The 27,415-nt window shown below is 39.9% G+C and overlaps 2 protein-coding genes across 4 annotated transcripts; one reads left to right on the top strand and one right to left on the bottom strand.

Annotated features, from left to right (window-relative positions):
* Positions 1–8,310: 8,310 nt before the first annotated feature.
* Positions 8,311–10,800, top strand: RB195_015444 (uncharacterized protein; the record flags this gene model as incomplete). Of its 2 annotated transcripts, XM_064206163.1 has the most annotated exons (5): positions 8,311–8,432; positions 8,492–8,642; positions 10,144–10,230; positions 10,296–10,450; positions 10,749–10,800. In XM_064206163.1, the coding sequence occupies 5 exons, from the start codon at positions 8,311–8,313 to the stop codon at positions 10,798–10,800; spliced, it is 567 nt and encodes a 188-aa protein (XP_064062045.1). The 2 variants fall into 2 exon arrangements, with proteins under 2 accessions (XP_064062045.1, XP_064062044.1); XM_064206164.1 differs by lacking the exon at positions 10,144–10,230.
* A 1,881-nt stretch (positions 10,801–12,681) lies between these two features.
* Positions 12,682–27,174, bottom strand: RB195_015443 (uncharacterized protein; the record flags this gene model as incomplete). 2 transcript variants are annotated; one of them, XM_064206161.1, is made up of 11 exons in its annotated part: positions 12,682–12,948; positions 16,992–17,120; positions 17,279–17,391; positions 18,011–18,146; positions 19,064–19,195; positions 19,263–19,411; positions 25,258–25,357; positions 25,432–25,500; positions 25,762–25,863; positions 26,210–26,402; positions 27,143–27,174. In XM_064206161.1, the coding sequence occupies 11 exons, from the start codon at positions 27,172–27,174 to the stop codon at positions 12,682–12,684; spliced, it is 1,422 nt and encodes a 473-aa protein (XP_064062042.1). The 2 variants fall into 2 exon arrangements, with proteins under 2 accessions (XP_064062042.1, XP_064062043.1); XM_064206162.1 differs by lacking the exons at positions 12,682–12,948; positions 16,992–17,120; positions 19,263–19,411; positions 25,762–25,863; positions 27,143–27,174 and adding exons at positions 14,317–14,410; positions 15,267–15,514; positions 16,734–16,880; positions 23,154–23,344 and having other exon boundaries at positions 17,279–17,424; positions 26,210–26,341.
* Between the last annotated feature and the right edge of the window lie 241 nt (positions 27,175–27,415).

The following is a 27,415-nucleotide window of genomic DNA, read 5'->3' as shown; positions in this document are numbered from 1 at the left end:
CAGTTTTTTTTTCTTACTCTTTGTTTAGAAGAATGGGATAAGGAGGTGGCGTGGTATATTCTTGTGTTCTGTGAATTTTTAAAAAAAGTAGATTTTGAGGTTTATCAAAGTCTCAGAAGTAGTACTGCTGAAAAGGAAAAGATTCTATGGATTCTCAACTTTTTGTGTGTTGCACTCACTTCAAATTTAGTCCTAATGTTTTCCCCTTGAAACTATGATTACGGAAGATTTTCTCAAACGTTGCGATTTTCCCTTTTTAAGTGAACTCCACTACTTCCCAAACATTTCTTCGGTCTGCTTTCTTTGTATTGTTTTCAGCAGTGAGAAGAGATAGAAAAAACTCTTGCAGCAACGGTCTCATACTTTTTGCTTTTCGTGTGCTTTTTTCTACACTCATAATACATCCGAACACTTTACATCCTAGCTTTTTTTTAGTGCTACGCTTCGCTCGTGAAATATGTCATGGTGAATGTTTTTCGGTGAGAAAGCGTTAATTTCACCGCCCTTCAATGGGTGTTGGTGTCGTTCCTTTTGTTTGTTCTGTGGTGGTAAATGATTGTTGTTTTTTTTTTTTAAATTTCATTTATTTTCTGTTTTTTTTTGCTGGAGATGTCTTCGAGCACTCCTTCCTTCCTTTCGTATTATTATTATTGCTTATTACGTTTTCCATGGAAAATTTGTCCTAAAATGTAGTGGAAACCGATTCGACCGGCTAATGTACTTAGAGTTCTCTAGGAACTTTGATGGTGGTAGTTTGCGTTAGTGAATTACAGTAGTACTTAGAAGGATAGAAGTGCTGTAGGACGTAGAAGTACCATTAAATAAGTTTTTTAGTGCTGTAGCATAGGCCCTCGGAGTCTGTTGTTGCGTACATAACGAATCACAGTATCTCTTGTATCTGCTCATGTAGCTGTCTTAAAATGTGCGAAGCGTGTTCGATCGATAACAGCAAAATGTTGTGAAATGCTACAAAACATTTGCGTGCGATAGGTAATTTAGAGCTGACCGTGCAAATCGTACAGTTTTTTTTGTGTTCAACAGGTGCCTGACTGCTTTTTTTCGGCGTAGGATTTAGGATTTTCTAGGTATTATGGGAACGAGACCTTACTGCACCAGTTGCATGTCCTTAAGCGATTACAAAGTGTTTTAGAATCTTGTTCGGTCTCCATGCTGCACCATTTCTGATTTGCTGTCCAGCAAGAAGTTACGAAGTATTGTCCCTATTTCTTGTTGACTTTATTTTAAATCTATTATTTTTTTTTTGTGATCTGTAGTGCGGTCAATTAGGAGGATATTGGATTTCATGACATTAAATGTAAGGGAAGGATCGTGCTAAATCCACCCAAGACTATCGCATTCGGGTCAATACGGCTTGAAATGTGGTGCAATTGTGTAATTGGTTGCTGTCAGAGCTACGGCGCTATGGGACCCTCGCAAACTTTTCCATCCCGCTAGATCTGCGTTTCTAGATACGCTCGCGGCTACCGGCAAACGGTTAAAACCGCTCCGCTTAACCTTTTTATGTCAGCGCATTGTTCGACTCTCATATTTCATGATTTTCTACTTTTTAAGCAGTTTTTTGTACTTGTTGGGTTTATTATCTTCGAATAATGTTACGCATAAAATGAACCAGAAAAATAAAGACATGAACCGCGCTAGAGACTCATAAATGCATAGTCCAGTCAGTGGGCTAGGTAGTAGCACCACATGTGAGACTTTTTTGACCCGATTGTAGTTTGCTTGCATCGTAGCTATTTTTTTGTATGAAAGTGTGCGTCAGTTTACTGTAAGAAGGAATGTAGGTGTATATGTACGTCCTCGAAAGCGCACTTGACGCTGACTAGACATTAGTCATCAGACAAAACACACTACCGGCCGGTACAGTAATCATGGACAGAAGGCATTTACGATGATATTCTCCGCATAAGCCATCTCCATTCAGCAAGTTTCGAGGCACTGATCGTTTCAGGGAATCGCATCATTCACTACTAGGAAGTGGTCAGCTGCCTCTCCACCCTTCACATCCAGAAGGACGTCAGGTGTTTCCGTGGAAATGATTAAATGAGGTGACTTAGTGCGTTGAAATTGTCCACATATGGCTCATCTCTCACGTCCAGAGTCCCACATAGAGGGTCAGTGCGGCATCCGGAACCATTTCCTCATAGATATGCCGACCTCGTTATAAAGTTTTATGTTGTCGTTAGCGAATCGCCGCAATATGCGCAGGAACCGGGGCTTGCGGCTCTTACGCATTTTGCGCTGCCGGCACCATTCCAGCACTGCATTTTACGCTCCATAAAACCCGACCACGATCCGAACCGATTGACAGCAGCTGTTCAATGGATAGTATCGCTTCCACTATGCTCTCGATTTTTATTTGATGAGATGAATCATTCTAGGAGTTGTTTGTAGACGCTCTTCTATGTTTCTTATCTTATTTGTTATTTACGTTAATATTTTGAATCCAAGCTAGACATTTTCAAGCCCCTCTCTACATTCTCTGTGGTTCCACTCTCCTTTTTTTCAAACGAATCATCTTTTTTCTAAGTGTACCGATAAAGTAGCAAGTACAGATTCATCATACTATCGTGTCTATTACTGCACTTATTATTTCTACATTCTTTAAAATTAAATGTTGTAATCACAAATCAATGTTCGCTTTTCAAATGTCTGCAAAATACACGATTTTTTTTTCAAACTGAAAAATACTGTACTCAGATTTCTTTGTGCTCATCTTTAATGAGAGATTGTAATTAATTATTTCCACTGGTCGGTCTTTTCTTAACCTTGGCCTTCATTTCTACAGCAGCAGCAGTTGTGGAGCAGTGAAGTTCGAAGTAAGCGGTGCTGAAGTACGGAATTGCACTACTTATCTAATACTTAGATACTTAGACCACCTTCCTTTGAATCTTACCCCACGACTCGTTAGTCCGCTTGCTTCGTATTTATTTTGCTGCATAACTTACTTTATTTGCAACAGAATCTTGACAGTTCTACTTACTTACCTTTTACATCTCTGTAGAATTATGAATTATTAAGAATTTTTCAAAAAGTCACGTGCTGCTTTTCACATACTTGTGATCAGGTTTGCGATTGCACACTTTTTCATGCTTTGTATTCGCATTGCTGCCAGTTGCGTGGGGTTTTTCGTACGCAGCATCTATCAACGGGCCTTTTACAACAGATAATTCTGGTGTGGGATTTAGGCTGATTTTGTTACCACATCCATTGAACGGCATAAAAAGTTTGTGTTATTGATCGATTAGCTGCTAGGTTAGACTAGTTTATTCGTAGGTAAATTGTGCGACAATTCAAAAATAGTTTGTCTCATTGAGCGAGTTTCAGATTCCCTTGTAAAGTGAGCGCAGTCGATAAGAAGTTCCGATGTGACTGAACGATCAATCTCGATGGTTCGAGACCACCCTAGTGCCAACAAATCCTTTCATCCTTTCGAAGGTCGATAAGTTGGTACCAGACATGTCTGGGAGAAAAAAAAACAATCTGAAAACTTCGGCTAGCCCCACAAGTCATTGCATGGGCCAGACACTGTTCGTAAATCTTGAACGACTCGATTCTATATTTCCACCTTCAAATGCTATTTGTAGTCACTCTCCCTCTTAGCTGCTATTTTTTAATTTCCTAGGTTTTCTGGATTTTCTGTACTAGAGGTCATGAAGTTAGGATCACGAAATTCCTGGAAGTCCCGTTTTTTGTGTAATCTCGAACTCATGTCTACAACTCATGTCGCACTCATTCTGAACGAATTGTAAGCTCCATGCGGCAAGATCCAGCTATGAGATGCTACTGGTTTTCGTTCTCGTTCTCATGAGGATTTTCAAAAGTTTACTGGACTGAATTGCGACGTAGGATGATCGTAAAGTGGCGACAGAAAAAAAAACAAAAATTTTGTCGAAACTATATATCATTCTCTGCTCCCCACAATATAGATATTCTGGATTGTTTTAACGTTTGAATTCGTCCTAGGAAGTTCTGCATCTTTTTGAAGCCAATTACGAAGAAGGAAGAAAGCCTCTGTAGTAGCTGTTTTCTGTATAAAAGCCTGCTTATGAAGATTGCCCCTCTTCTCATCAGGTTTGCATGTCTTGCATCCTCAAGGGCAACGCACTAGGAAGTTGACGGATGTTTGGATCTCTTCACGAATAGAAGGGGTAGATATGTAGTTCACGAATATGAGTGTGATCAAACCCAGTTGCGTCTAGTCAATCAGAAAAAAAAACATGAGAGAAAGGTTTTGATTGCACCTATGCCCCCTACGATACAACCCAGATAAACAGCGAAAGTCCTCCAGCCTGCACAATCGTGGGCGCGTTGCGGACTGGCATCGTTCTACTGCCTGTAATAAGTTGCATTGTTGGAGGAAGCAGGTGCAAGCAAAACTGTTTCTCGAAGTTTCATGATACGCTGCCTCTAACCACAAGGGCAGTATCACTTGAGTAATCTCAATATTATGTTGTAAAGTTGTGTCTCATATTGATTCCGTAGACGCTAATCCAATCAATATTTGAGCTGGTTTCTAAAGTATATGAGGACAGATATATCGACATTACAGATATATTTTTTCGGAATGTAAAGACTTGCACCGAGGGAAGAATTGTAGGATTTAGCCTCTGCCAAAGACTTTGTTCCCTCAATCGCTGCTTTGGATACAGCTAAGCGGCGCGTATGGTGACGCGTCTGCACGCTGAATGGCTGTAATGCTAAGACCAGCGGGACGGAAATCTTCACAAGAAATAAACATCCTATCCTTACAAGACGTTTCGTATTGTTGAGAAAAACATGGTGGGACCACCGTGTTGGTTTTCATTTTGGGCCATGACAATGGGACTATAGTCGCTTTTTTAAGGACTGCATGCTTCCTCGACACGCGAAGCACATCCTACATAGCACCAAGAAAATCAAGATGAAAGAAATTTGGGAAGAACTTTTTCAAAATCAGCCTTGTAACTAATAGCTGACGTTTGTTTTCATGTGAATTCTTTGAAGTCGAAACAAGCAGTTACAGTATTCCCATGGAGTTTTCACGAATTGGGCTTGCTTGCTGGGAGAGGCAGTTGCAACGCAAAATAAGGATTAATTACCTTCCTTACATTCCGTTATAGAATTAGACTGGTATTCTCAAGGTTCTAAGTTCTGCGAGTATTCTCGTGACTGTTTGTGCATCGAAGGCTCACAGAACACCTTGTTCTGGAAAAGTTCCAGTTTGTGGAGGACGTATTGATATGTGAAGTTGAGTAGTTCCACCTCTCTTCTCCTTCTCTTCTTCGTTAACCCTTACTCATATTTTTTCTGGTATTTTTCGTAATATTCATTTCCAATGAATAATTATGTATAGGATATAATGGATGTTCAGACATCCGCCAAACCCACTTGAGTATCACTAATAACGAGGGAACATTCAGGTTCTACCCATGCCACTGGTTTTTGGTAAAGGTCAATTTACAAGCTTTTTTCTGTTCTTTTCCTCGAAAAAATGATTAAAATTGTTGGAACTCTTCCTGCGGTCTCCTGGTGGATTTTTCTTAAAAATAGAATTCTATTTAATAATAATAGAAAGTAAAGGATAAAGTCCACTGGCGCATCAATCCTCCTGGGATGCCCCCCCCACGTTCACTTCAATTCAGAATCGTTTGAGGTTTACAAAAGTGCAGCGGGCCTATACCATGACGTGCGGGGGCCAGCCGATTATCAAGTCACTGTTTTTATCCTCCCAGACGTTCCTGGTACCTATTTATCGGCCCCGAAGGGATGAAAGGCTTGGTTTGCACTAGGGCGGCCTAGTAATAATGAATGGTTATTCCTTCATAACAAACAAACGAACAGAGAAGAGAGGTAAAACAAACCTAGCGTCAGCAAAATAGAACAAAAACATGGATATGCAGTCAATAACATCGGGTTTTTTTCTTATGTTATGAAGATTGGCATTTAAGTCAAAGCAAAATCTGTAAGAACTGCACGGCGCGGCGGCGCACTTAAAATCTCTGCCGATTCTTCTAACAGATGTGGTTGCCCTCGGTTTCTTTTTTCTTCAAATTGTCGAATCGTTGGAAGCTCTCAAATTAGGATATTCGCTCGCTTTTTCGAGGAAAAAAACTCGAATAGTACGGATGTTGTATCGTCTTCTTGTGGAAGGTCACGTGGTATTAATCAAGGAACCATTCTCGAATATTAATATACTGCTATAAATATATTGCTATGTTACAAGAAAATATTGCTACTGAATTTGGAAGGGTAATGGTCGATTGGGAATAATTTCCAATAGATGTCCTATCTTTCATTTTTACGTTCGTAATGAATTCGCTCCCATATTATGCGTTTTGTTGGGCTAAGAAGCTAATTCCTTTCGTTCTCTTCTTCTTTTTTCTTCCATGCTCGTTTTTCCCTCACTTTTTTCCGTGGCCGAGAGATGAATCTATACGACAACAATTACACATACGCAAAGAGTTTCGCTAGACAGAATCAATTGCACTTTTGGCATAATATTACGATATCAACTCTGAACATATTTATTTTTTCACGCTAAATTTAGAAACAAATGTTTGCTCGTTTATGTTTGTTTATGTTTTCTCGTAGGATTTTTCGTGGTCATATAATTAAGTACATTAGCGAAAAATTATTTGCAAAATTGCACTTCCACGGAGAAGCAGTGGCGGAAAAAAAAACAAACGACTTAGAAAAAGAATTAATTATGTATGTATATGTTGTAGCGATGTTATTATTATTTTTCTTTTAAGGGCACTTACCATTATTTTTTTATCAATCTCGTTTAAAAATAGAGATTAATGTTCGACTTCGCTGATAACGATTTTTTCTGAGCAATTGAAGCGCCTTATAAATGATAAGCGCAGTTTTTTTTTTTCGTTCTCCTCTCCTCTCTTCTAGTATCAAAGTTACAGGTAAAAAAAAACCACGAAAAATCCACAAAAAAAAATTGGCGAAACGACATTCTGGTAGGGTTGGGATTTTTATCTCCACCAGTATTTGCCCAATAAAGATATCTCTGATCTTAGTTTTGAGAAATTTTCTTCAATTGCGAAATTGGAATAGTCGTTATCGAGGCTAAAAGTGAAACCTACATCGCAAATTTTCTTGTTTGTTTGTTTGTTTGTTTGTTTCTGTTTCGTTGTCTACTGCTGACATGACAGTCACTTATGGAAATCACACCGGAAGTGATTGAGTAAATAAATAAGTAAGAAATAAATAAATAACTCAATAATTGAATCTTTCATCTATGCTTACAGTAAACAGTTGGAGATTCGATAACGGAGCATTGTTTGACCATGTTTATTTATGCTTGCAAAATTGCTGTTATTCTTCGAGTTACTGTTCTGTGCTTTGCTGCCTGTGGGACCATATTTGTTTTTTTTTCTTCCAATCCCTTTTCACATGATAATAACGAGTGAAAAGCGTCAATAACCTGAGGTGGACTTTATTGTTGCTAGCACAAGTGCATCGTCGTTCAAATGTTACCCTTCACGGGGCAGAAGGCGATAGTCCCGAAAAAAGGTCACCATCGTGTCATGTTTAAAGTTTGCTCTCACTGTGTGCTCGCTGCCGCAAATGACGAAAAAACCTGATTCGTTTCCCATTCATAGGTGCCTTCCGTTTAAGTGCACGTGGGCGTTTTCTGAGCTTTCGAAAGGGGTTCCGGATTAATTTTCAATAATTTCTTAACCATGAGAAAAAATTAGAAGTGTTCGGAAAATATTAATCGGCGTAGTTAATTACTTTTTGCCTTTTCTTCTTACTTTTCGTTTCTTTCAGTTTATTTCCATATTTTTCCTATTCTTCTTTTTCGAAAGTATCTCGAGGGTTTGTTGTGCTTTGTTTCCTGGTATCTGAAAATGATTATTGATCTTTTTCACTTTAGCTTTCATAGGTGTGCCGGGGTTTTAAAAATTGGGTCTAAACTTTAGCTCACGGCTGCATTGTTTTTTTCAAGGTTTATGGTCAGGTGTTCGAATCCAGAAAGGAGTCCTATGGAGATTACCCATATGATGAGCTGAAAACAACTCTTTTCGTGTCTTACAGCTGATTTTTGTGCCGAGAATCGCAAACTAGTCCTCAATGGGATAAGAGTTCTTAGCGGGCACGTTTAATTCCCACTTCATTGTTCGTTTGAATGCTTCTGTGTTTCTGCTGTAAATGCATTCCATTTTACAGCACCAGCTTAGAGTTATGACCCATTTTTTCCTCACAATTTGTTAAAGTTATGAGGGGATTCGTCATTCGTTCAATGTTCGACGTCCGATGTTCACCATGTTCTGATCAATTTATCGCTCAATGCTAGGTATGATCGACTGGCAAGCCACAGAGATCCTTGCTGGCTGCCTATTCACCGCGTTATTTCTAGCACTTGTTTTGATCGCTACCCAGTGCTTAGCGTCATGTTTTGATAATTGGAGAAGTAGCAGGTATTCGCTCACGATTGTCTCGTCTCTTCTGATTCTAAATGATGATCAAAATAATTAAGGCGAAAACGCGATCCAGAACGTCTTCCAGACGATTATGTGGATGAAATTCGACGTCTTCTCGATAGACATAAAAAGATAATGAGCGAATACGATTTCACTGAAGAAACGAAGGACGAGAGTGAGATGGTTAAAGCGAATGGTAATGTCGAGGTGAGCCTGATCGCACAGCATCCTTCCCTCGAGCATGATGGGATTGCTGCATTTTTTTCCAGCAATTATACTTGTCGCAAATAAACCACAAATGTACACCATGTTACAAACAAATAAATCAGTAAAAATAAAAAAAATTAATAAGTAAAAATAAAACTGCAAACTGCATAGATTGTAACATCGAAATGTACAGTAGTATGAAACGGTTATGATTTCAGTGTTCTCTCCCTTTGTAATTCAAAAAAAAATATATAATTTTCGGAATAAGAACTGATCCCTGCTCATTTTGTTGTGATTCTGCATAGTAAATTCTACAAGGACATTTTGAGAAAAGGAGACATGAGAATACGCTGCAGGAACTGATTTTTAGAATGGAACCAAATTTTCTTGAAGTCACAAATTACAACCTGCTGGTCAGAATGCTGCAGTGAGGTCGAAAATGAGCACAAAATGGAAATGAGCAGAACTGGTGCTGAGGAGGAGCTTACCTAACAACTAAAACACGCGAAAGTCTCATTTAGATGATCAGTGAAGATTACATGTAGGCCCTTTTCCATGAAAGTGTTTTTTTTCGTTTTTACACCGCGATAAGGCCAACACTGCGTAATAGGAACCCGTTCACGCCCCACTTCGTAGTAATTCTCTTCGAGTAACTTTCATAAATCAGTTTTTGGCGATTTTCAGTAGTATTTTCAGACTCTTACTCACAGGCAGGATATTACGAAGTCAACGTGGTGTGAAAACTTAACGGAAAACATGGGTTCGGGGTGTAGATTACGAATATGAGTGTGGCCCCACTCAATTCCCCCTAGACGTCCTAGAAACCGACGTGGGAAGTGTCTTATTTTCTACGGAGCATATTAGAACGCGCCACCTCTGCACATGCTCTTGTTCGCTCAGCAGTTTATTCATTGGTTTTACTTGAATAGGTAGCTGAGGAGACCTGATTGATTCTCGACCATTTGCTCGTGGTCGCGAACAAGGGTGGAGCGTTTTTACGTGCCTCGTGGGACCTAAGGCGTTGCTACGCCGTGCTTCTGGGACTTGAGCGGGAATCGTATATCGGAAATTGTATTTGTAATCTACACCCTGGAGTCCATGTTCTCCATCAGGTTTCCACAATGCGTCAATTTCGGTACACGCGCTACCTTTAAGTTGCATAGTAGCTTCGTCGATGTATTTCATCACGTATCTGAAATGGGTCTACCATGCCTCCGATTGAAGCGTTACATAACACTGCATCACAAAGTCAGAGATACATAGGATAGTCGGAGCCGGTGCTTCCATCCTCTTCACTTCTGGACGCTTGGCAAAGAGATCCTCATCACATGAGCTGCACCCCATAACCCTGATCCCCTTCACCTTAGGACCTTCACGGCTCCTCCCTATCGCACCTATAATGTCATATAAGCTCTCTTTGATTGTAGAAAATTCAAGAGATGGTTTTTATTGGAGTACGATTAGTTGAAAGTTAGACTTTGAAAATCATTTTCTATTCCAGAGTTCTCAACCAATAACTGAATCTGAAATTGGGTCTCCGGTCAAAATACGGTCGCGAACCAATTCTGTGAAACTACAGAAATTGAAGGTCAACATTAATTCTTCAACGAGTTTGCACTTCCAGTGTATCATAAATTTGTTTACCTGTTCCAGGAAGAATTGGAAGAATATCGTATCCATGCTGACGATCTTCCACAATGTTCAATGGAGAAATGTGAAGCGATTCGCCGATCATGGGGTGGTCTGAACGATTTAAAATTTGATCCTGTGGAACTTCCAAATTCCCTGGATGCGGGTGTACAGACAACGTGAGTGTGACAAGCGTTGTTTGATTTGTTTTGGCTCCGAGTTACGTTCTACTATGTTTCTCTGCGTCTCCAATGACGGCACAATGAACTTGAATCCGACTGGAGGTTTCTTTGAAGCTTCTCTGTCGATCCAGTATCCCATATCTTTATATTGAATTAATATTAAAATCGGTAAAAGAAAGAGTAAAAGGGAACAGTTTTCAAGAAAAGAAAACTTGAATTTATCGAAATGCCGTGGTCATCAGGGTATCCATAAATAAGACATAAAAAATTTTGGCTGAAAAACTGTGTGTTTCAGGGGAACACTGGATCGCATGCGAATGGCTCAAAAAATCGAAACCACTGTATGAAGTTGGCAAGAAATTCCTCATCAGTTTTATATTTCTACTTTGTCCTTCTGCTTTCGTTTTCTGAACATCAGCAGCATGTTTGCGCTATGGGTTTATCCTAAAGATTGAGTTTGTTCTTTACGTCGTACTGCGGAATTTCTTTCGTGCCATATCATGAGGTGGTATCAAATCTGTAGAGCTAGGAACATTATTCTACTAAGAACGTAGAATAAAATGCCTAGCTATGACCGATTGTGATGTTCGACCAGTTCAGCTAGGCAGTAATTTGGGTCTAGAACTGGTAATGCGTCACAACACCCTTCAGAACAGCTAAAAATTGGTGTTGTTTCGACATTTCTTCGAGTTGAGGTTCTTTTGAGTGATTTGCGTTTTAATCCGTAAGCTCACATACAGATGTCTCAATAGATTTGGTCCTGCGACGTGACCGCGACGCGTCCGATGCATTTTGCACTCTCTCTCCTCCGTCTCAAACATCTCATTTCCTGCGATTTTTCCAGCAAGAGGACAAAAAATGGGAGTGGCGTCTGACGCGATGTCTGTATGCAATGGAGTTACATTCACGATCGATACTTATGTTTTACATAGCTAACAATCTACGGCTAAAGATGTCGTATTAGTGCAGTACTTAGTCCTACTTTATGGTCATATTGTGACTCTGGATAGAAATCATACGTCTCTTGCCGCTAGTTTCGCGTAAAGCGTATGTATTGATCGTGCTGCGGTAATGCCGTCAAGAGACTGCTATTATTGCAAGTTTTTGGAATTCAAGCACCGAATTCCAAGATTTAACTTCTCTGAAGTATTTTTAAATAGAATTGTTTTTCTTATTTTTAAGGATCATGTGGTTAGAGTTTCTTGCTGTCCATCGATACCTCAAGGTTTAATAGTCGATCTCACGATTGTACAGTGTTTTTGTTTACTTTATTTTATTTTATTTTTGCATGCATGTATATTTTGGAAGAATGGTAATAAACGCTGAAATTTTATTCGAATTTGTGTGCAAATAGGGATTTCCGCTTCAGTGGTTCTCGCACATAGAATTTCTGGCTCTTCAATGCGTTCAATCACAAGAAGAGCACTTGGCGCATGAATCTACGGTTTGGGGACATGTTTATTGTTTCGAAAATTCCCCACAGTGCCGCAATGAAGTTGTTATTTGTGGTGTGGTGTGGGATAAGAAAATTCGCGAGTTCGTGATCCTTCCTAACTATCGATCGGCATGGCGGGAAAAGGAGGCCGAGTTTTTTTTTCTTTTTTTGCCAACTACTTGCGTAAAACAAAACAAATCGAGTGGAGAACTGAAGATGATTTCTTCTTTGTGACTATAAACAAATATCGAAAAGAAACACAGTTGATCAACTTCAAATACCTTATGAACTTTTCTTTTTTTTAAGTCGTGTATCATGTTATTATGGTGTTCCTTTCCTATTCCTTCTAATCATACTTGCACTAAATATCATGAATTTTTGAGACCCCATATGAAATTAAAAGGTGATCAATTATACAGTAAAGTGAAATTTTCGTAGACAGAAATAATACTGTTGATCCTATGTGGCTGTAAACAAGTAGTTTTGGAAAACAATACATGAACCCAGGAAGTCTTTAATAGGATTTCATGTTGCCTATTGGTGAACGAAATCAACTATATTCTTTTACCATATGACTATGAAAAAACTATGAAAACTATCATGCCAATGTGTCGCAGTAATTATTTTTTTTCGAGTGAAAAATTGTATCAGCCTAGTGTTTCAATAAAGACTGTAATCGTTTGAGGAAAAGAAAGTTGTCTTGAAAAAGGTAAAAATTTTATTTATTCCTTTTTTTGTATTTTGTAATTAGAATTGTATTCACTGTGAAGAATACATATATACTATTCAATGACTACTTCTGAATTGATTTAGCAAAACCTATACGTTCATTTCCCCAATCGTAGACATTACAGTATTCTCTAATGAATGGATAACCAAGGGACCAAGTGGGGAAAAAACCTCCAGTTTCATGCGAACGAAGCGCAAAAATACAATAATCTTCCTTGACTTTAATAATGAGGTTTGAAGATCGAATTGTGTATTTGTGAGATCCGATACCGATTTCCATTCTTGGTTGAGCGTTGCAATCGATCACAAATATATCCATGTCTTCATTATACTGTAAAGAAAAATTCTATTCATAGGCTTGAGAAAAATAGTGATCCAAAGGAGAATGTCTATTATTTTAATTTCAATTTTTGACTTGCGTTTTGCTAAGGTTTAAGTTCATTCATTAAAGTTAGTGAATTGATGATGATAAAATTCTTGGCATCGTGGTGGTATTAATGGTGAAAGAAGAAATGTCAAGGATATGAAGAGAGGATTTTTGTGGGACAAGGTTGCATCGCCTTTTGTCTGCAACGATTCCTGAAAATATTCTCTACCGTGAATCCAGCCACGAATTTACTTGATTATTTCAATTTTTTTCTAATAATGGGAGAAAACCACTTAAAGTAACGTTAGTCATTCACCTTCAAGAGAAGCTTGGGAGATTTTCGAAGTTAGAACCTTCCCAATATATTGAGCAAGGTCGTAGTTTTCCAACAAATACGGTAGAAATCCGCAACTCTTCTTCAGAAATGTGTAAAATATCAAGACCACTCGGAGGCATTAGGTCAGACAGATCAAGCCTGCGGAAATGTGTCCGATAAAATGACTTACGTATTCCCACCATAGAATTAGGAACTAGTTCAAATCTCCTCGTGTCCTGCAAACTCAGCATTCTTCTGTCTATGTTTTCTATTAGCCTCACTACGAGGTTTTTAGATGGAACATTTATTCGCCTGAAGTTTCTGCATTTTTGCCGTCTTCAGAGGGCTGAGTGGAGGTTGACTGAAACAATCTGACGTTTGTTCCGCCTAGTGTCACACTACCCTGGGAAAATATTTGATAGTCGCTCAAGATAATGAAAATTGAATCCATATACATTGGAATTAGTTTTACGTAGTGTTTCAGCGGATATGCGGCCGCTGGTAGCACGCACTTAAAATCTTTCGATCTTCACATTGAATATCAGGCTGTTGTAGGTCATAGGACATTACGAGAAAAAGGTGGGACATTAGGCGATTACATGTTTCATCTAAAAAACTCATAGGCACTCTAGTAGGCAGCTATAGGTAATAGAAAACATAATTTTACGAAATTCATCGCGAACGCTGCTTTTAAGCAAGTTACTAGCATTTTGTGAGGACGCGTGTGATATTTTGTCGGACGTTTATCGCCGACATTATACGATGCCTTAAGTTCTTGAACGGATGTCGCTGCATGCTTTCATCGTAATACTTGTAAATTATGCCCCTGCTCCTACCTATTTAGCAGTTTGAAAGACATCAACCTCCAAAAGTCCCACCAAACACTGACCTTAACTTATTTTGGGGAAATTTTGCACAATGCATCAGTCTCAAAGGGCTAAAATTACTTCGATAATCATATGGCCCGTCTTCACTGGACGTGCGGCCCCTAGTATCTTTTCTACTCATTTCCTTGCCTAGCCACTGTCATCCAAGATGTTCTCAAGTTTTGGGACTGACGTTGACGAGGTCCTTGAGCTGTACCCACCTGTGCTTTTAGCTGGTACATCCCTGCAGCGAACAAATCACTCTATCTCGTTGGTAGCCTCCCTGGAGGGCATTTAGCATCTCATAAGATCTACTCTAGTGTTCTTTTAGTCCATCTATCATCGATTCTTGTCAGAGTGTGACCAGCCCGTCTATGTTTTATCTTCAATGTATATTCTGCTGTTTTGCGAAGACGGGACATTGATCTTGAGTAGGAGCTGCGAAGAAGAGTTGTGTGTTGTGTGCACTGGTTAAACTTCAGAAGACTCTTTTAAGGGCTTTATGGGTGGTGAGTAGCTTCGTAGACGTGGCAGTGGTGTCTGCCAACGTCCCCGCTGCGTAACAGAGCGTTGGAAGAACTGTCGAGTCGAACAGATGGGCGCAGAGATCTTGGTCCCTCAGTTGGTGCACAGCTTCCCTGACGGGTGCGATTGCTGCTCATTCCATGCTATTTTATTCATTTCTTCCTTCAAGTCGTTTTCCATATTCATAGGGCGTCCAAGGCGTATGACGAATTTTCCACGGTTTAGGAGCCATCAAGTTCTACTCCTCCGCAGTAGACGTTCTTTATTAACTGTGTTTTCTTTCTGTTTAGTTGCAATCCTACTCTTGTCCCTACTTCGTTTAATTCCTTGAGCATCGTCTCTGCTTCACAGGTACTTCTCGAAAAGAGAACGATATCGTCCGCAAACGAAGCTTCGTGAGAAATCTTTCACCAACACTTATGTCTCTTTCTTCCCAAGCAATTAATTTCATTATTCATTGTAATGCTGCCGAGAACAGATTTGGCGATATAGTATCGCCTTGTCGTATCCTCTTTCGAATAGGTATGGTGAGGAAACAGTGAAAAAACTATATCCTAGTGGTGCATCGAACGTACCAATTGACTAATGTCCTCACATACGGCACAAGCACACCTTGATCGACCAGCGCTGGCAGTATTGCATTAATTTCTACACTGTCGAAGGCTTTCTCATAGTCGACAAATGTTAGAACAAAGGGCAGGCGGTATTCCCGGCAAACCTCTATGACCCTCGACACGGTTTGGATGTGGTCCATGCACGTGAATCCAGCTTGTCCTTGAGGCTGGGCTTCATGCAGCGCCCTAGCTATGCGCGTGAGGATGATCTTAGCGAATACTTAGTATAACACGCTCTGCAAGCAGATCGGATGGTAATTCCGAAGGTCCTCCCAGACTTCGGAATTACCGTCCGATATGCTTGCTGAGCGTGTTATACAAACTCTCCTCCCTCCACACTCGTAATTATGAAGGAATCTGTGGTGGAAGTGCATCTGTGGACTGTGGAAATGACCGGAGTTGACACAGGAGTTGATGAAGGTTTGAGTAGAATCTCTTCGTTATTACTTCCATCTCACGACGAGAAGAGGTGCGGTCACCTTTCTTATGGATAAGGACGGTTTGCGAGGTCTTCCACTGATCTGGGATCCTCTCTTTCTGAAGGTAGGATGTCATGTGCGCTGATAAGATTACATGACGTGGATGGCCACCAGCCCGAAGAAAGTCTGCTGATATAAAATCATGTCGGGAGGCTGTGCCAGGTTTCATGCTCTTGATAGCGACTCGTACCTCCGAAGGGAGAATCTGTGGTGGAACTTCACCTATGGAAATGACCAGAGTTAACACAGGACATGATGAACGGAAAAGGTTCGAGTAGAATCTCTCCGTTATTATTTCCATCTCACGACGAGAAGAGTGCGGGACCGTCTTCGCTCAGCATGGGTGCTAGCGGAATATCATACTTGCGGAAGTGCCTGAGGCATTTCTTTGGACTACTTCTTAGTGCTGCTTCCAAAATCTTCTGCTTTCTGTATTTCGAAAGATACTCCTGCAACGCGTTTCTGCAGATAGTGTTAACTGCTAACTGCTCAACTTGAGATATAACCGAATCAAGTCCTTCCTAATTCCAACAAATCCTTGGTGCTCTTCAAAATCCGATCCAAGTTTGTCATACGCGGCTTCTAGGCACGTTCAGCACAGGCTAATCCTCTGAGCAACATCTCCTAGTCCACGTCTGTGTCTTTCTCGATGTGCCAATCACCTTGGGACAAGGAGTCCTTGAGTATGCAATCGGCCATGTCCACCGAAGATGATCTTTCTTTATGAAAAGAGAATTTCCATGAAAAAGGCGAGCGGCGGACAACGGCCCGGCGGGACGATTGCCATTTTCATTCCGATCTCCTACAGTTGATAATTTTACTGATTATTGATTGAAAGATATTCGATGAAGATGTCAACGTAAAAAATTATGGGTCAGAGAGCCGCCTTGTGACATTTTGCTAAGAACGTGGTGTATCTTAGCAGTGGTTTACTCTTAGTTAGGCTTACGACTCCTAGAGTCGGAATGTCGGATGTTTCAAACTCCTTCTCAGCTTGGGTGATCCTGCCGGAGGAAGAACCTCCGTTGTGCATCGCAGTTCGACGCGAATAGTTATCTCTACGCCACCATGACTCGGTGAACCGTTGTGGAAGGGACTAAAATTACAAATAATCTGCCATCTCTGATATAAATTCCATTCGTATTTCTAATTATTTTATTTCTGTGAGAAAATCCACATGATTATTTATAATAGAAAGAAAACTTACCACAGCATTGTATTGTTTGGCCATTTCTGAAATAATTCTCCAAGGACCGCTAATAAAAAGGTCTCCTGTATGAGTTGTTGCTGACCATTCATTTTTGGCACTGAAGCTCCCACAAGAAATATTAGCCATCTTAAATACGAACATTATAGGTCTAAAATACTGTGGAGAAAGGTGAGCCTCTAATCGTAGCTTGCATGTCAAGTGATGGCTGTTTCATCCCATCGGGAAACCTTGTGATAATTTCAAGTCTTTTTAACGCGAATTTCTTATACTGCACAATTTAATACCTTGAATTTCCAATATGCAGCTTCAGTTAACGTTTCGTAGGTGATGGCTTTTTCGCAGTGTTCCTCGTCGACACCACCAAATGTAAACATTCCACCGAACTTGTCTTCCTCAACTAAGAATTTTGTTAGTTGGTACATGTATTGACCTATAAAGAACACAGTCCCATGCGCAAAAATTTAGCTGTTAGCTGAGCTCAACTCCTAACCATGAGGATGTTGGAGTCTTGACCACAATTTGAAGAGGGAGAGATGTCTGAGTGGTTAGGGATTAGGTAGAAATTAATTGGCCCCTTCCCCCGCAGGTTCAAATCCTGTTCTCTGCTGGCGTTTTGTAGAGCCTTCACAGCGATAACTTCGGCATCATCTTGATTAACTAAAAAAATCGGGCAACAAACTCAAATGTTTATCAAAAACTTCGGAGTGGTCGTAGCTGGGACGTGTAAGGAATGAACGAGAAAAGTGATAAACATTTTTCTTTTATTTCTTTCTTACTGCTGAAAATTTGTTCTCAGCAATATGGTTAGCCATGGAAACACATTCATAATTTCTTGTACGAGTTGGCTTTTGTTTCAAAAATGACATTTAAAAAAATGAAATGTTTGGATTATATTCGTTGCCTCATTTAATACTACAGTAATACTTATTACCGTAGATTTTTTTCTTATTAGGCTGATCAAACATGATACGGGATGAAAAGCATTATTAGTGTGCTAAAAACCACCACCTACTCACTTTCATTGGCATGTTTTAGAAAAACGGTGAACACGGGATCGATTAATTGTAGGTCATACGCACGTTGGAATGGAGTAACTACTTCTTCTGTGCAAAGAATAGGAAATCCCAAACCAAAAACACCATCAATAGGATGCTGAAATTAAACTATTAAACGATTATTCAATGATAGCGGTGGTAGAACGTATGTGGGTAACGCAAAATAATTTTTTTTCCAAGAGAAAACTTACCAATGTTTGTTACTATTGCTAAGAATGACTATTAAAGGCAGCCGAAATCGCCAACGTCAGGACCCTCTCACGAAAAGGTAGGATTAGGGATGTAAATTACCAATGTGAGGGTAACCACGCTCAATTCTCTCTGAACGCCCTAAAAAACCTCATGGGAAGCGCTCCCTTTTGTACGTTTTTTTCCTACGACGCATTTTACAAAGTCCCGCGTCTGGCCACGCGCCGTCACCACGGAAAAAAATCAATGAGGTTTTCTCGGCGGCCTATTTAAATAACATTTTTGGTTAAATAGCTGAGGGAACTGACGCGTATAAAAAGGTAGCGCTATAATGTGCCTCGTAAGAAAAAACGTACATGAAAGCCCTTTTCCACGCTGCTGTTTCAGGGCGAATAAGAGGAGAGTAACCTAACGGTAACGGTAACATGATAATGCTCATACTCGTAATCCACACCCCTAACTCTACCTTTTCTTGTAGAAATCCCAACACCGTCAATTTCGTGGTGTGCTACCTTCAATACCAATACCAGTGTACAGTACATAACGCATTCTACAGTGTTCACCAAAAATTCTGTTGCATTAGGTTCAGCAGTGATGTTTGGGATGGGAATTACGCTGAGGTAGATCATGACTGTGCTTTGAGATTATTGATCGGCGAACAAGGCCAACTGATGGCGGCCGTTTTGGACAAAGATAACAGAAAAGTTGATGGACGTGGTACCATTCATACTAGCTATCAAGTGGCTCTGATTTCTACGGGTTCTCACGAGTAATTCATGTATGCTTCAAAAGTAAAACATATCTCCTGTTTTGATATTAAATTACTTCAGTAAAGTAGCCAGTAATTAATTCGGCTTGACCAAAATGAGCACCAGGAACAATCAGTTGGTTGGTACCAATACCACCGAATCGCACCGTATCGTTGCCATAGAATCCCTCCGCTTCTCCATTACCGTACTGAATGTAAACTAAAGTTCGTTAGTAAACATCCAGGGAAAAGTTAAAAGTTTGAAATTTTACCCACCGCGTCGCTCCAAGATCCTTCTGTAGGGACGTAAGTGTTTGATTTCTTCGAATTGAAGATATGCTTTCCTTTGCAGGAATATTCCTCCTCGTTTAGAATCTTCTTTTGTTCACAACACGATATTTCCGGACAAAAAACTCTGCACGCCACTTAGAAAAAACGATAAGTGATTATTGTTTATATAGTAGGCCCCAGAACAAATCACTGGTTTCTCCAGAATGGAAACACAAATAAAATATAGCCAGGAATAGACTTCCATAAGAAAATGATGTTTGCATTGGAAAGTTGCACGGTTGTTACATGGTCTCTGGCGCAGTTTATTTAATCTCGTGTAAAACATACGGGAAAACAGTACACTGGCGAAATCGGGCGATCTTTTTGTGTTTGTATGAAAAAATCTAACTCTAAAATCTAAAAAAATCTAATAAATCTAAAAATCTAAAAAAGGACTTAACTCTTAAACGCAGCAACCCTTCTCAAAACTCATCGCAAATGTTGTCATTCAATGTCATTGAAATGCTCCTTTATCGTACAAACCCGGTATTGTGACTCGCAGAATTCTTTAGGCGCTTTCTACGCTTATAAGCGCTAAAAGTCGAAAAATAGATAGAAAGGAAGAGTGCATAGCTGTGGCCAAAAAGCTGGCTCTGTACCGAAACCTTTGTGATCAACAGAGTCATATGTGTGTCGCATGCTGATTAGTCTTAGCGGAGCGATTCTATCACGAAGAGGACCAATAACATCACGGGAACGCAGCTACCGAGGTGAGGGTGACGATTTGGGCTCTTTTGATCTTTTATTTTGAACCTATCATCCCATCGGATGATGACTTGTTCTGAATGAGACATTTGGAAGGAAATGTTTGAGAGGTTCTGATTTCCCAGGCTCTGAGGAGAGCGACAACACCGAAAAGTTATTCCTAATAAAGAGTGTTCACAGTCATGGCTCTAGCTTCTCGTTGATAATCGACAAGTTGCAGTCATTATGTCAAGACTCAAAGACAGTCGAATATTTGCGCTTCTGGAAGAGGTTGATAGCGGTAGTTCAAAGGATGTTTTGGTCACGGAAACATGCCTCCAACATGGATAATTAAGCTTTATTCATACAAGAAACAGTATGATAAGGTATGATAAGCGTAAAGGCACTAATCAAGGTAGTACGTGAGTCAATGATACCATAAAAAGAGTAACAACTGAAACAAGCAAAGCATAAATTGAGTAGTATGCTGATAGAATGCTCGGCTTGATGTTTAATGTACGGAAAATACTTCGAGTGAGGAGTAAACACCGGCAGACCGCTTATTTACTGTCCAAACTTCTTTATTTGGAGTTGGCCCAACGTTACTCTCCCATTCTGAATGTGTTAGAGTAGTTTTTGCAGAGCAGATGCGCCAGCGGCTCAAGAGTGCAACTCTCACTGCTGCTGTTGCTTGTTATTCGAATGCTCTTTGTTCGAGCATTCCCAGCTAGAGTACACTAGATCTTCCTCTTCTATTGTAATGCTCTATGGTGGCGTATGTGAATATTCCACTAGGGCCTGGATGTCGAGGGTCCAGTTTGGCGTTTTTGGTTCATGAGCGTCTGCAGCTCTTCTCTTATCCTTTTCATTTCTTTTGACGATTGGTTATCGTATCTGGTAAGGCACACAAGGCCTTGTTGTGGTGCCCTTGCTGCAGTAGGTCAGTGTCATAACGGCTGTTGGGAAGTATTACACAACGTGTTCGTCTTGATCTCGCATCCACAGTTGCATGCAGTGGATAGCCATCTGAGTAATGGTTTCCCTTAGGCAGACAGAATGAGCATGTTAGAAAACGCTCTTCCGATCTCATGTAGTTGAGCCATTGAATTTTCCTCTCTGGTATTTCCCTGTTGTCTTTCAGGAATTCCTCGATCCTCTCTTCCTGTTCATCCAGTTGTGCTCTCCGCTCCTCCTCTGGATGCTCTTTACATGATCGAATGTTCTCGTTGGATTTGGTTAATGCTTTCCTGTCCGCCTCCTTTTGCACTCGTTTTCATCATATAAATCAAATAAGTCTTTTTCAGCTTCTTCCTTTCTAACATTCCTTCGTGCCACAGGATCTTGAGGTCTCAAAGTAGTGTTCTCTGAAGAGTCTTCGTTGGAGAGAGTTTACCTTCTCGTTCTACATCCTTCCGCGGAGTTAGGTCTTGGCTCACTACTCACTACTCACTTTCCTTCATGCTGTAAATGTTGTCGCTCTGGTTACGGATTTGTTCTTTCATATCTGTATAACATTGCCCGAACTCATGGCAAAGATCTTCTCTCATGCTATTGATGTTTTCGCTCTGATTGGTGATCCGTTTATTGATTTCCGTGTAGCACTGTAAAGTTGTTGGATGTTCAGTGTTTTCAACGAACAGCGCCAAAACTTTATTGCCTCAAACTTGGGTAATTAAACCTGAATTAACAACACAGAAGGCACAATAACACAAACAAGTTTACATGGTTAATTGAACAAAGGGAGAAGTGAAATAAAATGATAACTAAGTGCATCAGCAAAGCAACATGTAGAAAGAAGCACAGTGCAAAAAAACACAACAAAACACAGAGTAAACCAAAACAACAATGCTCCAAACAAAAGAAGCGTTAAAGCGAATATATATATTTATTTAAATTAAAGGCATCACCCAGAATGAGGGTGCAGATTTCAAGGGAGTATTGAACGGAGGGAGACAGGAGAGAAGGATTCCGTCCATTTCTTCAATTGCCGTAAAAAAGGCCCGGAAGATACAGCCATTCGTTTTGGCGCACCATTTGTACAAGAGGTTCGATTGGAGCGCGCCAGTCTTGTGCGGCGCCGCATCTTCCGGGCCGTTTTTTACGGCAATTAGAAAGAAATAGACGGAATCACCTCCCTCTCCGTAGTCTCCCATCTCGTATACGAATACTCCACTTGAAATCTGCACCACCTCAGATTCGTGGGGTGATGCCTTTAAAGAAAGGCGGAACCAAACTGGTAGACACTGGCGTGTAAAGCCTTTATAAAGCCCTTTTCTTAGATGTGCTACGGGATAACTCCTACAGAAGCGTTCAAATCAACAACATTGTATTTCCTCTGCATTCTACATCGCGAAGGGTTGCACGTTACTAAAGTTCACAAGATCGCATCCGCGATACACTGCTTAAAATTACGGCGAACTTTCTCATGAACATGAATTGGATACTTGTATTGGACTTTGCCAGTTGACTGTTTTGTTCGATGTGCCACACGGGATACTCAGAAATTTATTCGGCACTTGCTCAAATATGTTTAATATAGTTAAACCGGCGTCACAGTAACAACACTAATGATAACAGTTACATAGAGTAGAAAGTAGAGCGAGCAAAAGGATAAACAACATTCAGAAGTGAAGTACAGTATGGTAGCACAAAAAACCCTCTTGATCGGTCTGTAAACATCTTTGTCTAAATGAATCATTTTTGCAGCTGCGAAGCTAAGAACTACAAATGAGCCGCCATAAAGCGCTAACTCAAGTTACAGAATGAATCATCGACTTTAGACGTTGTTACAAAGGCAAAAAGGGACGAGAAACAATTAAGGAAATTAAGTAATGTCACGTTCGTGATACTTCCATTGCGTCTTTAGCCTGAACGTGGGAATTGACGTGGTCTTCTCTTTATTCTGGAAGCTCAGCTTCCTTGATTTCGGTCTCTTCTGTCACCAAAATTCTTTGACAAAGCTAGGTTCCAAGGTGACTCCGTCCTCCGTATCATCCAAGAAGTCATTTCCCGAGTCTCCCAACTTGCTGTTTGCTAGTACAGGGTTCCGTGCAATTCGTGCGCATGAGACAATGATTGAACAGCAGCGCTGATCCTTCCCGTCGTAGTATTTGCAGTTTGATGCACCTGCTCTAAGCGGAGCGTTGCCTCTACCCTTGCGAAGTGTTGAGGTCTTTTAACAAGGGCTTTAGTGAACGAATCAGAAGGATTATTGAAGCTAGTGAGCATAATAATATCCTTCAGAAACTTATGGATCTCCTCCTCAAAGAGTTTGCGTTCTTCAGCTTCAGTAATGTACACTTTATTCTCTTCTTCTGTGGTGAGAGATTCCGATATCTTATCCACTGTATCGTGATTGATTGCATATATAATGCACATAATACACCTTCAAAGGTTGTTTGAAGGGTTTTATTTTACACATCAGCATTCTGGAGTTGATTTAGAGCTGCACTATATGCCTCTCTATCCCATAGATTGATGTTGCCTCCCAATTCTGCATTCTGTGCCGAGAGCTGCGTTAGTGTATTAGAATGCCTAATTGGAACTCTTTTCCTTGTTTTGAGAGATGTTGCCATTTTTTTGCCGTGCTGGTCGGATTGAAATGGATAATTTCTTCAATTGATGATGCTCGATATAAGGAGAAAGGATTTCTGGAAGTGCAAGAGGAATCTTTTCCCCAAGTTTCAAATTGAGGCGAAATAGAAAAATGCAAACGTGAAGCTAATTATGAGCATACAGTGTAATATTCCGATGCTCAGCCCTCACCTTGTTGGCTTAATGCACTAGATTTCTTTCCTTTGCTCCTCAGCTCAGATGTTCGCAATTGGCGATGCACCAAATAGTTAGTATAGTTCAGTGGATTTTTACGTACGCAAGAATGCCTCAAACGTGAGTAAATAAACTTTATTCATACAAAAATACAGGTATGATAAGTGTCAAGGTACAAATCAAGGCAATACATGAGCGAATAACAGCATAAGAAAAGTAACAACTGAAACAACAAAAGTATAAGGAGGGCCAATAGTATGCTGGTAGAATGCTTCAACTCTTGGCAACTTGACGTACGAAAAATGTTTTAACTGAGGACTGGTAGTCTGCTTATATACTGTTCAAACTTCTTTGTCTGGAGTCGGGCCAACGTCACTCTCCCAATCTGATTGTGTCGAGTAGTTTTTGTCTAGCAGACGCTCCAGCTGCGCGAGAGTGCAACTTTCACTGACTGCTTGTTATTTGAATAGAAGAGGAAGTTCTAGTGCACTCTTGCTGGGAATGCTCTTTGTTCGAGCACTCCCAGCAAGAGTGCACTAGATCTTCCTCTTCTATTTTGATGAAATGTGGTCACGTCTGTCACACGTTGTTTTCTACAGTGTGATCATGGAAATACGAATTTTCAGAGGTATAGAGTAACTAAATTTTCTTTTTAATTTTGTTTTTATACTGTTTCAAAGTCGAACTTACATCACATCTCATGTAGATTTATCCTTCATATTTGTCATTTTCAGAGGAGTGAACCTCGTTGCTGAACATATTGCTAAACCACACAAGTAAAATTCGAAAGGTGGAGTGAAAAATGTGAAGTTCAAAGAGATTTCAGAACTGTACAATGGCTAAAGATTAGAAAAAAAAGACGTTGAATAAAAGTGACGTCATATTAAAATATTATTTTGTAAAAAGAAAAAAATTCCTGAGATTTTAGAGTAGCTGTGAAATTGAAACTTGTAAAGTGAAATTACTAATACAAAGGTTAACGCGGGAGAATGCAGAAGTGGCCAGATTAGAGTGAATTTATATGTATGTATGGAGTCAGTGCATAATTGTTGCTCCATTTTTCGCATTTTTTTCTTTTAGAAATTGGTGTTTTGTTCGAGGTTTTCTCGAAATAAAATAACCTTCTCTTTTTGTTTAATGAAAATGGTATCGAGAATCCATGTTCGCAATTTTGTTCTCCACCACTTGGACAAAAAAGTTAGAATGCGGTAGACTTATTTTGTTATCTCAGCGAACTAATAGCAGTTTACAAAATATCCGCTTCATGGCGCATACAGATATGATTTTGGATGCGTATTTCCCTCTTGTAAGAAGCGAGGATTACTTTGTCTAAAAAATTATTATATTGGATTCTGGAGGAAAAAAGTAGCAAAAAGTCGCAATAATTATACGCTGACCCCGTATGTGGAAAAATGTAAAACTGTACTGGTGTAAACATCTGTTCTGAAATAAACTCATTTCCAAAAGGCTTCAAAAGAAGTTCACTCACATCCCGAGTCGCACTCTGATCTGTCGCATTCCGGTTCCGGAGTGGGCGCACAAGAGTAATCTGGTACCCATACTTCACTTGATGCAGTATCAAATACTACCTATGCGGGTCTGATGATCAAAACTGAATCGATTTTCCTTTTTCACGAAATTTCACATCATTGGTTAGACGAACCTCAAACGATTGTTCCGGAGTACCGATGGTAATGTTGCCAACATATTCGATACCATAATAATCATATACCTAGTAAATTAAACATACAGTCAACTAACAAAAGAGGTTGTTATCTCGTTTATTCTTAGCTACCGTTTCGCCGAGTTCGCCTTTTTCGGAGTTTGAAAGAGCAAAATCGATCGTGACTTATTTGATCAAAAGCACTATCCGCTCAACAAAGAAAATCGCAAGTCTACTGTGGTATGAAGCAGTCGTCGAAACTTTAGCCACAAATAAAGGATTATAACGACCTCAGGTCCGGCTGAACTTAAAAGACAAATACTGAATCACCATTATGCCGAGGTTTATTGGAAATCGTTGAAGAGAATGGAGAATCAACAAACAGTTCATGTATGGAGATCGATCAAACACAAAGAGAAATTCAGAGAATTTCTATAAATAACAATGCCCACTATCCACTATAAACAACGACAATTATCCACATATTTCCGTACAAATAAGGTATTATGACAAGAACTGAAGAATGCAACTCAACTTTTGTAGCTTCTAAGTCACTGATGGCAGCGAGCTTTTTTTGCGTATCTGGAGCCAATCAACTTTTACGAGCTATGTATTTGGGCAAGGAAATAACAATAGTAAATGATAATAAGAAGACTTAATAACTACAAATAATTTTCAAGAAGAACTAGGAAATCAGGAAAGTAAAAAATGCTTAAATGTGTGCGGGTGAGTTGCGCTGTCATCGAAGGGTTGAACGATCAAGACCGAGATCACTTACGTTTACAGGAAACGACGGCTTGCCAGCGTTTGTGATCTGCGTACGCGTCTCTTTCATTTTCCTTAGTTCTGCTTTCCATGTTTCTTTTCTCATCATTTGCACCATTGGAGACTCGATTTTTGTGAGTGACATTCGGTACACATCGGCAATTGCACAATTCACCAGAAATAAAAGCGTTAACATTGTTCCAACCCTAGAATTAAACTGATTTTGAAATCTCATAAGTTTAAATTGAGTTCAACGTTCACGTTGCTGTAGTTTTAAATATTTCATATATTCTTTGAAAAGCGTTAGAATAATTAGCGCTTTGAAAGCAAAAGGGGGATATGAGACAACGAGGAGGCACTAGGAGTATTTTCTATTAAGTTTTTTTTCGAGCAAAAGACTTCACAAATTTCCAAAATTTTATTTGTTAAATAGTGGCGGGCGTGGTGTGGTCGGTAAGAGATTCGCTTGTGAACGCACGATCAAAAGTTCAAAGGTATTGTCAATCAAGTCTTTTTTAAGTTAGGCGTCGATAAATTGGTGTCAGACTCGTCTGAGAGATAAAACCACTGATTTGACACATTGTTTGGACCTGTAAGTCCTTCTGTAGATCAAAACACGTTCATAAAAATCTCAGCGATTCCGACTTGCACTAAAAAGACTTAAGCGTAACCGAAGCAGATAAACTTTTATTTGCTGAATTCCCCCAAAAGTGAGGAGAAAAGTAAATAAACTCTTAATTTTTGCGAACTGCACCTTTCGATTAGTAAAAAGTATTATTTGCTGTTAGCTTAAACATGAATTCTTCTCGACCACAATTTTCTAAGCCTGTCTCAGGTTCGACTGGCCTACATATATAATTCGGTGTCAGGATTGGTATATCTGATAACGTTCTTGTCATAGGGGACTTAGTAGACTGAGGAAAGAGAAAAAGTAGTGAGGGAGCACCTAGATGAGATCAGAGATGCAGAACCATTCATTCCCTCGAGGGCTCATCGCAAACAGTGGCATGGAGAACCTCACTGAAGATAGCAGGTCCTACCATGAATCGTTAGAAAAAATGGATCGCTGTGGCAGACGAGCTGATTCCTAAACACTGCTTTTGCAACAGATGAAATACCCCCCTGTCCAAAAAAAATACACCATTTTTTCAAACAGAACAGTCTCTCATTTGCTCAGCGGAATATAAAAAGATACGTAGCAGAAAAATTCGTTTAATGT

The sequence above is a fragment of the Necator americanus genome, chromosome V, assembly GCF_031761385.1.
Source record: "Necator americanus strain Aroian chromosome V, whole genome shotgun sequence".
Classification (NCBI taxonomy): Eukaryota; Metazoa; Nematoda; class Chromadorea; order Rhabditida; family Ancylostomatidae; genus Necator; species Necator americanus.
This window is presented reverse-complemented; position numbering and strand designations above follow the sequence as displayed.